Source organism: Hemitrygon akajei, chromosome 19, assembly GCF_048418815.1.
Source record: "Hemitrygon akajei chromosome 19, sHemAka1.3, whole genome shotgun sequence".
In the NCBI taxonomy this organism is placed as follows: Eukaryota; Metazoa; Chordata; class Chondrichthyes; order Myliobatiformes; family Dasyatidae; genus Hemitrygon; species Hemitrygon akajei.
In genome coordinates this window covers 1423821-1439670 of record NC_133142.1, presented here as the reverse complement: position 1 = coordinate 1439670, position 15850 = coordinate 1423821, and the positions used below count along the sequence as shown (strand labels likewise).

Below are 15850 nucleotides of genomic sequence, written 5' to 3'. Positions count from 1 at the left end.
GTCTGTCCATGGTCCCTATCCCCCCACCATTCCCTGTCTGTCCATGGTCCATATCCCTCCCATTCCCTGTCTGTCGATGGTCCATATCCCCCCATTCCCTGTCTGTCCATGGTCCATATCACCCCCCGTTCCCTGTCTGTCCCTGGTCCCCCCATTCCTTGTCCGTCTATGGTCCGTATCCCCCCCCCCCCACCCCATTCCCTGTCTGTCCATGGGCTTGCCGATGTGTCTGTGTAATTGTTGCTGTTGTATTTGCCTCTACCACTACCCCTGGCATTCTGTTCCAGGCACCCACCACTCCACGTTAAAAAAATTGTTTGTCTATGAATCTTATTTAAACTAAAACTCACCCCCCCCACCATTACCCTTCATCCTAACTAATCTTCTAGCCTGGGCAAAATACTCTGCCTGTCTACACTTTCTAGTCCTCTCATAACTTTATAAACTTCTATCAGGTCAACTCTATTCAGGTCCAGAGAAAACCCACTCACCAACCTCATGCACAGAGGCAGGCCTCCAACTCCAGACTAGGCCGCCTCAGTGCCTCCAAACTCCAGTCCCAGGCCTAGACTGCCTTACTCTCAGTCATCGGCCTTTGGACTTCTGAACCAGCCAACCTCAAGAGCTTTGACCACCGGGCCTTGACTTCCAGCCCATTCCCTTACCCCAATTGCCCATCCATTTACTGGGAATCGTCCTTGCCATAGGGGGAACATGGGGGTGGGTGGGAGGGTGCCACGACGGGGTGAACACTGACCTTTTCCTCCTCTGGTCCTCAGGTGCAGAGCGCTTCATTGGTGACATCACCCGGATGATCGGCTACCGCCCCTTTCCCTGGATAAAGTGGTGCTGGCTGTTCATCACACCCTGTGTCTGCGTGGTGAGTGACAGCCCCTACTCTAACCCTACTCCCCTACACAGGCCGTGACACCGAGAGCCTAGCGGGGTGGCCAAGAATCACCAGGGCAAGGTTACCCACACCACAGGCTGTGAGGAGCTCAGGGATAACACTATAAAATCCCATTTAGACCACAGTGTGTTCAGTTCTCATCATCTCATTATAGGAAAGTGTAGAAGCTTTAGGAAAAGTGCAGAGAAGATTTACCAGGATGCTGCCTGCATTAGAGAGCATGTCTTATGAGAATAGGTTGAGCGAGCTGGGGCTTTTCCTTTTGGAGTGAAAGAGGGAGACAGGAGACTTGATAAAGGTGTATAAGAGTTGCAGATAGAGTGGACAGAGGTTGGAAATGGCTAATACAAATGGGCATAACTTGAAGGTGATGGAGGAGGTATGGGGCAGAGGTTGGCAACCTTTTTGCCTCTGTGGGCTGGATCGCGTATTAATGAGCGGACGGCGGGCCAGATAAATGCCATAAAAAACTTAAAATATGGGAATTATCTATTTAAATACATCTAGTTATGTTTTGCCTCAAATTAATTAATAACGCATGCTAGAAAATCATTTGTACTTAACCAAGGATGCCAATTAGTAATCAAAGAAGTCAGTTTGGTTGCAATTTATTTCAGTCAAGGCATCTTTTGAATCTATTAAAAGGACACTAAGAATCTTTAAACATAAAGCATATGAACATGATGCATTGAATGGTGGTAAATTAAGTATAATAAAAAGAAAATTTTAATGCAAACAGTCGATAAATCAATGTGAACCTTGATACTGTTTGTTGCTTGAAAGCTTCTCAATATTGGGTGTCAGACTTGTTGATGCCAAGAGCAAGAGATTTTCCAGATGGGCATCAGTCAATCTTGTTCTCAAATGGTTCCTGGTGTGCTTCATTTTTGAAAATAATTGCTCACACAGATAAGTGCTGCCAAACAATGATGCCATCTTTTTTACATGGTCCACTAAGTTAGGATACTTCCCACTTGGATTAATATATTTTCTATAGAAGTCAAGCACTGACATATCTTCAGAATGAAATTTCGATCTCAATATCTCAAAATCGAAGCAAGAGGCTGAGAGTGAAGGAGCAAACGAATCTCGGAGAGAAGTCATTTTATTTTACACTACTCGGGGAAAAGAGGCTAGATTGCGCAGGCGCGTGACGTAGAGCGCCAAAGGTTTAGAAATAAGACCACCATATCCAGCGGGCAGTGGAGTGAGAGGGAGCAGAGTGGGACGGCTTTGGCTCAACAGGCTTCGGCATGAACAGGCAGAGGCGAGGGTAGGTTCTGATAAGTTTTGTTTTGTTTAGAGAGAATGCCAGGCAGGATGTTGGAATGCTCCTCTTGCAGGATGTGGGAAGTCAGGGAGACCGGAACAACTCTTACAAGAAGTGCATCCAGCTGTAGCTCCTAACAAACTGCGTTAGGGAACTGGAGCAGGAGCTGGATGACCTCCGGATCATTCGGGAGAATGAGGAGTTTATAGATAGTAGCTTCAGGGAGGCAGTTACGCCAAAGGAACAGTGCTCAGGTAATTGGGTTACCGTCAGGCGAGGGAAGGGGAAAGGGAAGGCAGAGCAGGGTTCCCCTGTGGCCATTCCCCTCAACAACAAGTATACTGATTTGGATACTGTTGGGGGGGGAGGGGGAGTGGGGGATGACCTACCCGGGACAAGCTGCGGCAGCCGTATCTCTGGCACTGAGTCTGGTTCTGCAGTGTCGAAGGGAGGGAGGAAGAAGAGGAGAGCGGTAGCAATAGGGGACTCGATCGTTAGAGGTACAGACAGGAGGTTCTGCGGTTGTGACAGAGACTCCCGGATGGTTTGTTGCTTCCTGGGTGCCAGGGTCAGGGATGTCTCTGATCACGTGCACAGCATTCTGAAATGGGAGGGTGATCAGCCAGATGTCATGGTACACATCGGTATCAATGACGTATGAAGAAAGAGTGAGGAGGTCCTGAAGAGTATAGAGAGCTTGGTAGGAAGTTAAAAATCAGGACCTCGAGAGTGGTAATCTCAGGATTGCTACCTGCGCCAAGTACCAGTGAGGGTAAGAATAGGATGCTCTGGAGGATGAACACGTGGCTGAGGAACTGGTGTAGGGGGCAGGGTTTCAGATTTCAGGATCATTGGGACCTCTTCTGGGGCAGGTGGGACCTGTACAAGAGAGACGGGTTACACCTGAACTACAGGGGGACCAATATCCTTGCAGGGAGGTTTGTTAGTGCTATCGGGGAGGGTTTAAACTAGATCTGCAGGGGGATGGGAACCAGAGTGCCAGAGTAGATAGTGGAGCAGGGGTGAAAATAAATTATGTTAAAAGTTCATGCAAAGTCACAAATAGAATGGTTGTGTCTGGTGGTAATAATCTTCTGAGGTGTGTCTATTTCAATGCCAGGAGTATTGCGGGGAAGGCAGATGAGCTGAGGGCATGGATTGACATGTGGAATGATGACATCATAGCCATTACTGAAACTTGGCTACAGGAAGGGCAGGACTGGCAGCTCAATGTTCCAGGGTTCCGATGTTTCAGACTTGATAGAGGCAGAGGGATGAAGGGTGGGGGGGGGGGGGGTTGGTGGTGGCATTGATAGTCAGGGAAAATGTTACAGCAGTGCTCAGGCAGGACAGATTAGAAGGCTTGTCTACCGAGGCCATATGGGTGGAACAGGAAACAGGAAAGATATGACCACATTAATGGGTTTGTATTACCAACCACCGAATAGTCAGCGAGAATTGGAGGAGCAAATCTACAGAGAGATAGCAGACAACTGCAGGAAACATAAAGTTGTGATAGTAGGGGATTTTAATTTTCCATGTATTGATTGGGACTCCCATACTGTTAAAGGTCTAGACAGGTTAGAGTTTGTAAAATGTGTTCAGGAAAGTTTTCTAAATCAATATATAGAGGTACCGACTCGAGAGGATGCAATATTAGATCTCATATTAGGAAACGAGTTAGTACAGGTGACAGAAATGTGTGTAGGGGAACACTTTGGTTCCAGTGATCATAACACCATTAGTTTCAACTTGGTCATGGATAAAGATAGATCTGGTCCTCGGGTTGAGGTGCTAAACTGGAAAAAGGCCAAATTTGAAGAAATGAGAAAGGATCTAAAAAGCGTGGATTGGGACAGGTTGTTCTCTGGGAAGGATGTGATTGGTAAGTGGGAAGCCTTCAAAGGAGAAATTTTGAGAGTGCGGAGTTGTATGTTCCTGTCAGGATTAAAGGCAAAGTGAATAAGAATAAGGAACCTTGGTTCTCTAGGGATATTGGATATAAGAGAGAGATGTATGACATGTATAGGAAACAGGGAGCAAATAAGGTACTTGAGGAGTAAAAAAAGTGCAAAAAATACTTAAGAAAGAAATCAGGAGGGCTAAAAGAAGACACGAGGTTGCTTTGGCAGTCAGGGTGAAGGATAATCCTAAGAGCTTCTATAGGTATATTAAGAGCAAAAGGATAGTAAGGGATAAAATTGGTCCTCTTGAAGATCAGAGTGGTTGGCTATGTATGGAACCAAAAGAAATGGGGGAGATCTTGGGGGACTCTAATGTTTTTTTTTTTGCATCTGTATTTACTAAGGAAACTGGCACAGAGTCAATGGAAGTAAGACAAACAGGTAGTGAGGTCAAGGAACCTATACAGATTGAAGAGGAGGAGGTGTTTGCTACCTTGAGTCAAATCAGAGTAGATAAGTCCCCAGGACCTGACAGGGTATTCCCTCAGACCTTGAAGGAGACTAGTGTTGAAATTGCAGGGGTCCTGGCAGATATATTTAAAATGTCAGTATCTATGGGTGAGGTGCCATTGGATTGGAGGATAGCTCATGTTGTCCCATTGTTTAAAAGAGGCTCTAAAAGTAATCCGGGAAATTATAGGCTGGTAAGTTTGATGTTGGTAATAGGTAAATTATTGGAAGGAATACTAAGAGATAGCATCTACAAGTATTTGGATAGACAGGGACTTATTAGGGAGAGTCAACATGGCTTTGTGCATGGTAAGTCATGTTTAACAAATCTATTAGAATTTTTTGAGGAGGTTACCAGGAAAGTGGATGAAGGGAAGGCAGTGGATGTTGTCTACATGGACTTCAGTAAGGCCTTTGACAAGGTCCCGCATGGAAGATTCATTTGTTAGGTATACATGGTGAAGTAGTAAATTGGATTAGACATTGGCTCAATGGGAGAAGCCAGAGAGTGGTAGTGGAGGATTACTTCTCTGAGTGGAGGCCTGTGAGTAGTGGTGTGTCACAGGGATCAGTGCTGGGTCCATTGTTATTTGTCATCTGTATCAATGATCTGGACGATAATGTGGCAAATTGGATCAGCAAATTTACTGATGATAACAAGATTGGAGGTGTAGTGGACAGTGAGGAAGGTTTTCAAAGTTGGCAGAGGGATTTGGACCAACTGGAAAAATGGGCTGAAAAATGGCAGATGGAGTTTAATACAGATAAGTGTGAGGTATTGCACTTTGGAAGGACAAACCAAGGTAGAAGGTAAATGTTGGGGGACTGAGGTGTGCAGTAGAACAGAGGGATCTGGGAATACAGATACATAATTCCCTAAAAGTGGCACCACAGGTAGATAGGGTCGTAAAGAGATGTTCTGGTACTTTGGCCTTTATAAATCAAAGAATTGAGTATAAGAGCTGGAATGTTGTGGTGAGGTTGTATAAGGCATTGGTGAGGCCGAATTTGGAGTATTGTGTACAGTTTTGGTCACCAAATTACAGGAAGGATATTAATAAGGTTGAAAGAGTGCAGAGAAGGTTTACAAGGATGTTGCCGGGACTTGAGAAACTGAGTTACAGAGAACAGTTGAATAGGTTAGGACTTTATTCCCTGGAGCGTAGAAGAATGAGGGGAGACTTGATAGTGGTGTATAAAATTATGATGGGTATAGATAGAGTGAATGCAAGCAGGCTTTTTCCACTGAGGCTAGGGGAGAAAAAAAACCAGAGGACATGGGTTAAGGGTGAAGGGGGAAAAGTTGAAAGGGAACATTGACTGGGGGGGGGGGGGCTTCTTCACACAGAGAGTGGTGGGAGTGTGGAATGAGCCGCCAGATGAAGTGGTGAATGAGGGCTCACTTTTAACATTTAAGAAAAACTTGGACAGGTATATGGATGAGAGGGGTATGGAGAGATATGAGCCGGGTGCGGGTCAGTGGGATGAGGCAGAAAAATGGTTCAGCACAGCCAAGAAGAGCCAAAAGGCCTGTTTCTGTGCTGTAATGTTCTATGTCGTCACACTGCATCTCGATCAATTCCATTTGAAAAATTTTTGATGCAGTGTCTTCTACATCAAATGGAGTAGCAAACAGCTTGAACTTATTTGCATGCCAGCGAAAATCAGCATAACAAGATGAAAACTCTTTTCTCAATTCTTGGACTTTTGTCTCATTTTCTAGGCAAATCAGACAAACTGGTTTCCCAGCTTGCTCGATGAAGAAGTAATCTCGTGTCCAAGTGTCTTGGAAATTTCAGCACTCAGTGTCTACCTTCCTGTGATTTGCATTCATTGCCATTGGAATTTTTTTCTTCAATTTTATTTTGAAACACAAGTTATACAACAAGTATCGTAGCACATGTAAATATCTGGATATTTAGCTTGGATTTCTTGTTAAAACACAGTGACGCTGTTTCTGTTTACAAATTTGAACGATCCCATCTGAGAACCTGCGCGTGCACGGAGAGTATCTAATACATATTCATAAGGTGGTCTGCCTTCCTATCATTTGTATATACCAGTGTTTGGTTTGGAACAAAATGGAACCTGGAGCCGGTGTAACAAGACACCATGCATGTCCATCAGAGTGGTTTTGTGAAACACTCAGAATAAGGAAAAATTGCTCGTGGGCCAGATAAGCATAGTATCCCAATATTTGCTCACGGGCCAGTCAAAATACCTTTGTGGGCCGGATCTGGCCCATGGGCCATAGTTTGCCTACCCCTGTGGTAGGGGGATGTCAGAGATAAGTTTTTCACACCGAGTGGGTGTGAGGGACACTGGTAGTAAAGGCAGATAAATTAGGGACATTTAAGAAATTCTTAGATAGACACCTGGATGACAGAAAAATGGAGGGTTCTGTAGGAGGGGAGGGTTATGATATTAGAGTAGGTTAGAAACGACCAATCTGGACATCAGAAGTTTGAGAGGGGGGACTTAACTCGGATCCAGTGCCTGTGGATTACGGCAGTGTAACTGAACTCTGGCCAGCAATCCTGAACTGGTTTGTTAATGCATGGTAGGGTTTAAACTAGAGTTGTGGGGGATGGGACCCAGAGTGCCAGAACAGTTAGTGGTGAGGTTGTGGAGGCAGACCTGTGACAAAGTCAGGAATCGCAAGGTTGAACATAGTGCGACTAGTGTCCTGAGCGGTGTATATTTCAATGCAAGGAGTATCGTAGGAAAGACAGATGAGCTCAGGACATGGATCAACGCCTGGAATCATGATACTGTAGCCATTAGTGAGACTTGGCTGCAGGAGAGGCAGGACTGGCAGCTCAGTATTCCAGAGTTCCATGTGTTAGATGTGATAGAGTTTAGGGGGGGGGGGGGTGTTAAAAGGAGGAGGGGTGACGTTACTAGTTAGGGAAAATGTCACAGCAGTGGTCAGTCAAGGCAGACTGGAGAACTCATCTAATGATGTGTTATGGGTGAAAAGGAGAAATAAGACAGTTATGACCACGTTAATATTACAGAGCACCTAACAGTCCTAAGGACTTAGAGGAACAAATTTGTAGAGAGATCGCAGACTGTTGCAAGAAATAGGAGGTGATTTTAACTTTCTACATATTGACTGGGAATCCCATACTGTAAAAGTACTAGATGGAATAGAGTTTGTCAAGTATGTTCAGGAAAGTTTCCTTAATCAGTATGTAGAAATCCCACAGAGAGAGTGCAACACTTAATCTGATATTAAGGAATAAGACAGAGCAGGTGACAGAAGTTCGTGCAGGGGAACACTTTGCATCCAGTGATCACAATGCCGTCAGTTTCAAAGTAAATATGCAGAAAGATAGGTCTGGTCCACGTGTCAAGATTCTAAATTGGAGAAAGGCCGATTTTGATGGTATCAGAAATGATCTGGCAAGTGTTGGTTGGGACAGCAGTTTTCAGGCAAAGGTATACTTGGAAAGTGGAAAGTCTTCAAAAACAAAATGTTAAGAGTACAAAGGTTGTATGTGCCTGTCAGAATAGGTAAAGGTAACAAGTGTAGGGAACCTTGGTTTTCAAGAGATAGTGAGGCCCTGGGTAAGAGACAAAAGGAGGTGCATAGCAGGCATAGGCCGGTAGGAACAAATGAGGTGCCTGTGGAATACAAGAAAGAAATCAGGAAGGCTAAAAGAAGGCATGAAGTTGCTCCAGCAGACAAGATGAAGGATTCTACAGATATGTTCAGAGTAAAAGGATTGAAAGGGACAAAATTGGTCCTCTGGAAGACCAGAATAGTAATCCATGTGTGGAGCAAAAACAGATGGGGGAGATCTTAAATGCATTCTTTGCATCTGTATTTACTTGGGAGACAGATACAGAGTCTATAGAAGTGAGGCAAAGCAGCATCAACTTCATGGACCCCGTACAGATCAGAGGATGAGGTGTTTCCTACCCTGAGGCCAATCAAGGTGGATAAAATCCCGGGGCCTGATAAGGTGCTCCCTTGGACCCTGTGGGAGGCAAGTGCTGAAATTGCCAGGGCCCTGGCAGAGAGATTTAAACATCCCTAGTGACAGGAGAGGTACCACAGGGCCTGATGACCCTGTGGGAATCATGTGTAGGAATCTCCAGGGCCCTAGCAGAGATATTTAAATCATCCTTATCGACAGGAGAGGTACCACAGGGCCTGATGACCCCGTGGGAATCATGTGTAGGAATCTCCAGGGCCCTAGCAGAGATATTTAAATCATCCTTATCGACAGGAGAGGTACCACAGGGCCTGATGACCCCGTGGGAATCATGTGTAGGAATCTCCAGGGCCCTAGCAGAGATATTTAAAACATCCCTAGTGACAGGAGAGGTACCACAGGGCCTGATGACCCTGTGGGAATCATGTGTAGAATCTCCAGGGCCCTAGTAGAGATATTTAAAACATCCCTAGTGACAGGAGAGGTACCAGAGTATTGGGCAATAGCCAATGTTGTTCCGCTGTTTAAAAAAGGCTCTAAACATAAACCAGGAAATTATCTGCCAGTGAGTCTGACATCAGTTGTGGAAAAGTTATTGGAGAGTATTCTAATGGACTGATATAAAGGTATTTGGTTAGATATGGTCTAATTAAGGATGGTCAGCATGGCTTTGTGTGTGGTAGGTCTATGACTAACCATCTTACAGTTCTTTTGAGGACGTTATCAGAATCGGGAAGTCATCACTGGCATGTGTAATGAATTGCGTTCATCAGGAAATTGGATGAAGGCAAGGCAGTGGATGTTGTCTACATGGTCTTTAGTAAAGTGTTTGACAAGGTCCCACATGGGAGGCATTATTATTACTATTATTGTTAATTGTAATAATAATTAATAGTAATTGACTTTGTGGAAGAGGCCAGAGCGTGGTAATAGATGGTTGCCTCTCTAACTGGAGGCCTGTGACTAGTGGAGTGCTGCAGGGATCGGTGCTGGGTACTTTGTTGTTTGTCATCTATATCAGTAATCTGGATGATAATGTGGTTAACTGGATCAGCAAATTTGCGATGACACAAGTTTGGGGGTATAGTAGACAGTGAGGAAGGCTATAGTGGCTAATAGAGGGGATCTGCATCAGCTGGAAAAATGTGCTGAGAAATGGCAGATGGAATTTAATGTAAATAAGTGCAAGGTTTTGCACTTCAGTGGGATCAACCAGGGTAGGTTTTACACAGTGAACGGTCAGGCACTGAAGAGTGTGGTACAGGGAATACAGGTGTATAATTAATTGAAAGTAGATAGGCTTGTAAAGAAAGCTTTTGGCACATCGGCCTTCATAAATGAGAACGGAAGGTGGGATGCCTATGTTGAAGTGAGACGTGAAGTGAGGCCTAATTTGGAGTATTGAAAACTGCGGTTTTGGTCACCTACCTACAGGAAAGATGTGAACAAGGTTGAAAGAGTACAGAGAAAATTTACAATGATGTTGCTGGTCTGGAGGAAAAATAAGGAAAGATTGGAAAGGTTAGGACTATATTCATTAAAATGAAGAAGATTGTGAGGAGATTTGATAGAGGAATACAAAATTATGAGGAGTATGGAAAGAGTAAATGCAAGGAAGCATTTTCCACTGAGGTTGCGTGGGACTACAACCAGAGGTCATGGGTTAAGGGTGAAAGGTGAAAAGTCTGAGGGGAAACTTCTCCACTCAGAGGGCTGTGAGAGTGTGGGATGAGCTGCCAGCACAAGTGGTCCTTGCGAGCTCGATTTCAATATTTAAGAGAAGTTTGGATAGGGGCGTGGAGGGCTGTAGTCCTGGTGCTGGTCGATGGGAAGAGGCAGTTTAAATAGTTTTGGTGTGGACTAGATGGGCCAAAGGGCCTGTTTCTGTACTGTACTTCTCTAAGACTAAAAAACTGGCGCAACTTCATGGGCTGAGGGGCCTGTAAAGTGTATGTTCTGTGTTCTAAATCCTAATAGGGCTTGCTGGAGGGAGGGTGTGTATTGAACCTGGGCTCACCATTCTGGACTGAGGAAGGGAGACATTCCTTCACCTAGGTGGGAATTCTTTGACCAGCAGGAGTGGTGGAGTCTTCGTCACCTAGTTCATCCAAAGCGGAGACACTGAGGATATCAGAAGGGGGATAGGAGCAGGATCACAGTGCTGGTGTGGGAGGCACATCCTGTGGGCTCCTGGGTGGGAGGTCGCTGGGGTGGAGACTGGGTCTCCTGTACAGGACAGAGGGTTGGTGGAGATAGAGTGGACCCTGGGGCCAGTGTCTTCCCAGCGAGACCCAGGGGTACCCATCAAAGACTGCATGGACTGCACTGAAATGTCCCCCTTGTCTGTGAAGCCCACTGGGACAGATGAAATACCGTCACACCAGGCTGACTGTCACCACTGATGTCTGTACTTCAGACGTTAGGCTGGGGACTCGTCACATCTGAGGGAGAACAGCTGGCACATCTGGGAGTGCTGAATGAGGGCCCATGGGGAGCTGACCTGGGGGTGGGGGGTGAAAGTTGTCACGGGGCTAGGCTGTGCGCAGGTTTGACAGTGCTTCATGTGTACTCAGTGGCTGCTTTATCTCAGAAACTCCAAGAATGGTTTGAAAAAAAAACGTCCAGTGAGCACCAGTTCTGTGAGCAAAATGCCCGGTTAATGAGAGAGGTCAGAGGAGAATGGCCAGACTGCTTCAAACTGACAGGAAGGTGACAGTAACTCAAATAACCAGACGTTACAACAGTGGTGTGCAGAAGAGCATCTCTGAATGCACAACACGTTAAACTTTGAAGTGGACGGGCTGCAGCAGCAGAAGACCATGAACGTACGCTCAGTGACTATTAAATACACGAGGTTCCTAATAAAGTGTCTACGGAGACTAGATGTGCTGTGTGGTGAGGAGGCCTTTGCCTGTGACAGACTGGGCTGAGTCCACTACCTTCTGTAGCGTTTTTTGTCCTGACTAGGGTACACGAGAATTATTCCGTTAACATATGAAGAGCGTTTGATGGTTCTGGGTGGGACTGTGCTCGCTGGAGTTTAGAAGAATGGGGTGAGGGGAATCTCATTGAGGGCTATTGAATATTGAAAGATCTAAATAGAGCAGATGTGGAGAGGATGTTTCCTATAGTGGGAAGTCTAGGACCAGAGGGCACAGATAGAGTGGATGTGGAGAGGATGTTTCCTGTAGTGGGGAAGTCTAGGACCAGAGGGCACAGCCTCAGAATAGAAGGATTGTAGCGGTGTGCTACACGCAGCGCTGAAATAACGACACGGAGTCGATAAACTGCAGCCAAAGAATAAGTTTATTTCAAATTCACAGTCTTGCTTTAAAGCCTGTCTCCCCCACCCGATACCTCGAGAGGCACGGACTGAAACCCCTTGAGGCTATCTTCCTTTGTGCCTGCGCTCTGGCTAATTGTCAGCCGGTTCGAGTGTGCTAGTAATTGGGTCGCCACAGGATGTCCATTTAGAACAGAGATGAGGTGGAATTTCTTCAGCCAGAGGATGGTGAATCTGTGGAATTCAATGCCATAGATGGTTGCAGGAGCCAAGTGACAGAGTATTTTTAAAGCAGAGTTTGATACATTCTTGACTAGTCAGGGCATCAAAGGATATAGGGAAAAGGCAGGGGAATGGATTGGAATGGATAATAAATCAGCCATGACGGAATGGGGGAGCAGACTTGATGGGCTGAATGGCCTGATTCGCTCCTATGTCTTATGGTGTTATCAAGGCTTAGATGTGCGTGTAAATATGCCAGTCACATGTTTCCATTTCCTTCCTGTATTTGCTGAATAGTGGGATCTTGCAGTGCAAGACAGGGATTGGCCGGTTGGCCAGTCACAGGTAGGAACGATTCAGCTGCTGAGGTTGAAGTACCAAGCTGACCCACCATGTTTCTCCACAGGGAATCTTCCTGTTCCACGTAGTGAACTATAAACCGCTGACGTACAACAAGAGCTACGTGTACCCATGGTGGGGAGAGACCTTCGGCTGGTTCCTCGCCCTGGCATCCATGGCCTGTATCCCCAGCACCGTGCTGATCAAACTTCTGTGCAGTAAGGGATCACTGCGAGAGGTCAGTTGCACATTGTCTACTGGGTGGGGGGAGAATGTCCACAGGCTGTGGGTGGGGAGAGTTGGTGATTGACTGGTTAGGTCTGTAATGACCCTGGGTTAATAAGTTATGAAATGATCTAGGTGATCAATTTAGTCAGGCATCTGATCAGCAGGTAGTGTTGGGTGTTCCTGCAGGACGGAAGTGAGTGGAGCAGTGGGGGGGGGGGGGCGTAAGGAATAATTGGATAAGCACACGGGGGGAGACGGCGATGCGGAGTGGACATGGGTGGGAGTTGTCTGATCTGCACCATTCTCGGGGCAGGTTCTGATCATGTGTCCTGTGTCCACAGCGCTGGAAGCTGCTGACCACTCCAGTCTGGGGCTCCCACCACCTGCAGTATATGACCATGGAGACGTCCCTCAAATTCCTGGGTCCTCAGGGAGTTCCCCAGGACCTCAAAGAGAAGGAGACAGCCATCTAACACGGACAGCTCTGAGCCTCAAACACCTTCCCTCTCTGCTTGCTGATTCGGCTGCCCCATTCACACCCAGCTTCTCCTGTATTGTACAGAATGTGAACTTCAGTCCTAGTTTGGGTTGTATTTTCTTTGGATGCATTCTTTCCTTATAAAGCGTGCAGTGACGATGGAACCACACCTGTCCCAGGAACATCGGTGAAGCTACCTGGATGATGGGATGTGTCTAGCAGCTGCAGGCTGGCACCTCCTTGTTGGTGAAAACAATCTAACCAGGTGGAAGATGCCAGCGTTTATGCCAGCTGATCACCGAGGGCTGTTTCCTAATGGGGGGTGTGGAGAAGGGATTGGGATGTAGCCCAGAGCAGGTCTGGAGGTTTAGAGAGGAATTTGTTTTTTAGACAGGGCAAGTTCCAGCTGGAATAGATTGATAGGTTCAGGGTGGGAAAACAGGAAAACAGCGGGGCTGAGGATGAATCAGGCTGGTGGCCAAGATGATCCTGGATATGATAGCTTCCCAATAGGTTTCAGATGGTCTCTAGCTTCTCTCTGCCCTGGTGGCCTGGGACAGGTGCCAGTTGCTGAATGTGGGCCCCAATTCCATCTCTGTCCTGGGCAGTTGGTTGACCCTGTCTAAACGCAGATTTACCCATTCTGCCTAAGCCAGGATGAGATTGCAAACGTCACATTCAACCTGCTTGAGGCTTTGCATCAAGCTCAGGACATCCCAAAGCCCTGGACGGGACTGAAGTTAGTCACTATTGAATATATGCATCCACAAACTCAGTAATGACCAAACTTTCGAAGGGAAAAGCAGGAAGTGTTGGTAACACTCAACAGGGCGGACAGCATCTGCGGGGAGGAGAAACAGAGGCAAAACTTCATGTCATCAGAACAGGCAAGGACACAGAACAAGCTGCAGGGTGAGGGAGGGGGAAGGGGTTGTATATGCTGAGGTAAAATAGGGTGACTGCTGGGGTAAGGTTGTGTGGTCAATGAGTCAACAGGGGCAGTTAGAGAGGGGGAAAGGGTACAGAGTGTGTGGAAGGGAGTTGTCTCCACTGGGATGAAATGGGGTGACTGTTGGGGTATGGTTGTGTGGTCGGTGAGTGAATGGGGCAATTAGAGAGGGGGAACAGGGACAGAGTGTGTGGAAAGGGTTGTCCCTGCTGGGGTGAAACAGGGTGACTGTTGGGGTAAGGTTGTGTGGTCAGTGTGTGAATGGGTCGGTTCGAGAGGAGAATGGGACAGAGTGTGTAAGTTGTGAGATGGGGATGGTTAGAGAGGGAGGACCGGGATAGAGGGTGTGGGAATTGCGAAGTGCAGGGCAGGAGCATTTTCTTGACCAGATTATTGTGAGCAATAAGTATTGACAGAACTGGGGTGGACTTTCCATCCAAGAGAAAGGACAGGGCTTTCCTTTATTCTGTCAGCCTGGACTTTGTGGAGCCCTGACCTTCCAGCTCAGAGGTGAGAGTATAAGCCTGGGGCCAGATTGTCTCCTTCCCCCCACCTCATGTTGATCAAAGCAGCTGTGGGTCCCTCACTCTTGTCAAAGCTTCTGTCAGACTGATACAGTGTTGATGGTGAGTCTGTGTGGACCGCCATGCTTGGAATATCGCTGAATGTGCCAAAGTTCCACAAGGCCTTCGCTGGAGAAAGGGAGGGAGACTTGGGACAGGAGTGACGGAGAGGTTGGCCAGTGACTGGACGGGGGGGGGGTGTGTACCTCTGCCAGTGAGAATCAAGGATGTGATACGGATGAGCCTCACTCTGAGGAGTAACCAGAGGGTTTTCACTCCTGCACGGACCACTTCTCATTTTCACCTTCTGCAGGTCATTAATGGAACAAAACAAATCCGCTGTAGCTTACACAATGCAATAAAATTTTGAACGTTGTGTGACTTGGCTTCGTCATTGCATTGTACTTGGATGGTGCAGGAACAGGCCCTTCAGCCCATCTTGTTTGTGATTAGATAGCTTTATTTACATGAAAACACAGAGTGATTTACATCATTTGTCAAATCAAATCAGCAAGGATGTGCTGGGACAACCCATTAGTGTCATCGCACTTCCATTACCAACATAGCACACCTGAACTTAGTAAGAGTAACCCGTAGGTATTTGGAATGTGGGAGGAAACTGGAGCCCCGTGTGGTCACGGAGAAAACATGCAGATTCTTTACAGGCAGTAATGGGAATTGACGGATCTGTAGTCGCTAGTGCTGTAAAGCGATTGCATGAAGCACCATGCTCCCCGTCTGAAACAGTAATACTGACATGCTGAACACAATGGCTGTGTAGCAGCCACTCAAACTCATCTATTATAGAGTCATAGGGAAGCACATAAACTGGCCCTCTGGCTCAGCTAGCCATGCTGAACCATTTAAACTGCCTACTCCCATCGACCTGCACAAAGACCATAGCCCCCATGCTCCTGCTATCCAAACTTACTTTAAACCTTGAAATCGAGCTCACAAGCACCACTTGTGCTGGCAGCTCATCCTACACTCTCACAACCCTCTGAATGAAGAAGTTTCCCCTCAAACTTTTCACCTTTCACCCTTAACTCATGATCTCTGGTTGTAGTCCCACCCAACCTCAGTGGAAAAAGCATGCTTACATTAACCCTATCTCTATCCCTCATAATTTTGTATACCTCTATCAAATCTCTCATTCTTCTACATTTCAAGGAATAAAAATCCTAACCATTCAATCTTTCAATCCTCCAGACCCAGCAACATCTTTGCAAATTTTCTCTGCACTCTTTCCAACT

The 15850-nt window shown here is 46.5% G+C and overlaps 1 protein-coding gene across 2 annotated transcripts in view; it reads left to right on the top strand.

The window, feature by feature from the left end:
- LOC140741690 (sodium- and chloride-dependent creatine transporter 1-like) overlaps nucleotides 1-14973 on the top strand; it is a 124639-nt gene extending 109666 nt beyond the window's left edge. For both annotated transcript variants that reach the window (XM_073071975.1, XM_073071974.1), the window contains 3 exons: nucleotides 780-880; nucleotides 12447-12617; nucleotides 12949-14973. In XM_073071975.1, coding sequence (XP_072928076.1) covers nucleotides 780-880; nucleotides 12447-12617; nucleotides 12949-13080 — 404 coding nt within the window. In that variant the 3' untranslated portion in view covers nucleotides 13081-14973. The remainder of the gene's footprint in view (nucleotides 1-779; nucleotides 881-12446; nucleotides 12618-12948) is intronic.
- The last annotated feature ends 877 nt before the right edge of the window (nucleotides 14974-15850 follow it).